General features: G+C 63.4%; 1 protein-coding gene across 2 annotated transcripts in view; it reads right to left on the reverse strand.

The window, feature by feature from the left end:
• EIF2AK1 (eukaryotic translation initiation factor 2 alpha kinase 1) overlaps window positions 1-697 on the reverse strand; it is a 31,911-nt gene extending 31,214 nt beyond the window's left edge. For both annotated transcript variants that reach the window (XM_077758722.1, XM_077758721.1), the window contains exon 1: window positions 493-697. In XM_077758722.1, the coding sequence (XP_077614848.1) occupies window positions 493-610 (118 nt within the window). In that variant the 5' untranslated portion in view covers window positions 611-697. The remainder of the gene's footprint in view (window positions 1-492) is intronic.
• Window positions 698-946: the final 249 nt, after the last annotated feature.

A 946-nucleotide genomic window follows, 5' to 3' on the forward strand; every position in this document is an offset into this window, starting at 1 on the left:
CATTGTTTTTCTTTAAACCGAACAGGGTGATTTCCATTCGGCCCCACTCTAAGAAGTCTTTAGCTCCCCTATCAGTGAGACGCTACAAATTTAAACGCTTAACCCAAACTGTTCAGCGTATAAGGTCTGCAAAATCTCCGTCTAATAGTTTACAAAGTTCACTCTCAACGTCTGACAAAACTACAGGGCTCGAGAGCTGGAAAGCAGCCTGGGGGAAGTCTTGCCACGTCCGGAGCCGAGTCCGCAAAGAGGAAACCACGAAACATAAACGTAAACAAACCAGTGGGTCGTGGACGCTGGTTTCAATAAACGTTTACCTTACCCAGGCCGCCCGCCCGCCGCCCCCCGCGCTGTATCCCTGGGCCGGGGTCCAGTCGAATTCGCCCCGGGGCTGCGGCGAAGCTCGGGGGTGCTCGCAGCAGCCCTGCCCGCACAGGAATGAAGGTGGATGGGTGCAAAATGAGGCCCGCCGCGGCATTCGGGGTCCCTCACCATCATACTTGGGGTCCGAGCCGTCGGCCGGGAACTCGATGGCAGGCGGCGCAGGAACAGCCTCTGCCCCGTCGCCCTCCGCCTGGCGCTCCCGGGTCCCGGAGCTGTCTCCCAGCATCTCCCGCAGCGCGCGGGACGCTACCCAGCCCGCCCGCCACCTAGCACGGCACCCACTCACTCTGCACCAGCGGCGCCCGCCACCGGATGCGGAAAGTAGTCCCTCGCAAGGCGGAAGACCCGCCCCGGCCTCCCGCGCGCCGCCAGCCGGGGCGGGCCCTATCGCGGGCTCCGCCCTCTCCCGTTCCCTGGAGGAAAGGATGGGCTGGTCCGGCGCTGGCACCCTAGTGGGCTGGTCCTCGCGTGGAGGCCGGTGAAATGTGGGCTCTCGGTTCTCGCTACGCCCGGGGTCCTCTACCTGTGTTCCCGGCCACCCTGGAGGTCTTAGAACCCGCAC

The sequence above is a fragment of the Crocuta crocuta genome, unplaced genomic scaffold (assembly GCF_008692635.1).
Source record: "Crocuta crocuta isolate KB4526 unplaced genomic scaffold, BGI_CrCroc_1.0 scaffold273, whole genome shotgun sequence".
In the NCBI taxonomy this organism is placed as follows: Eukaryota; Metazoa; Chordata; class Mammalia; order Carnivora; family Hyaenidae; genus Crocuta; species Crocuta crocuta.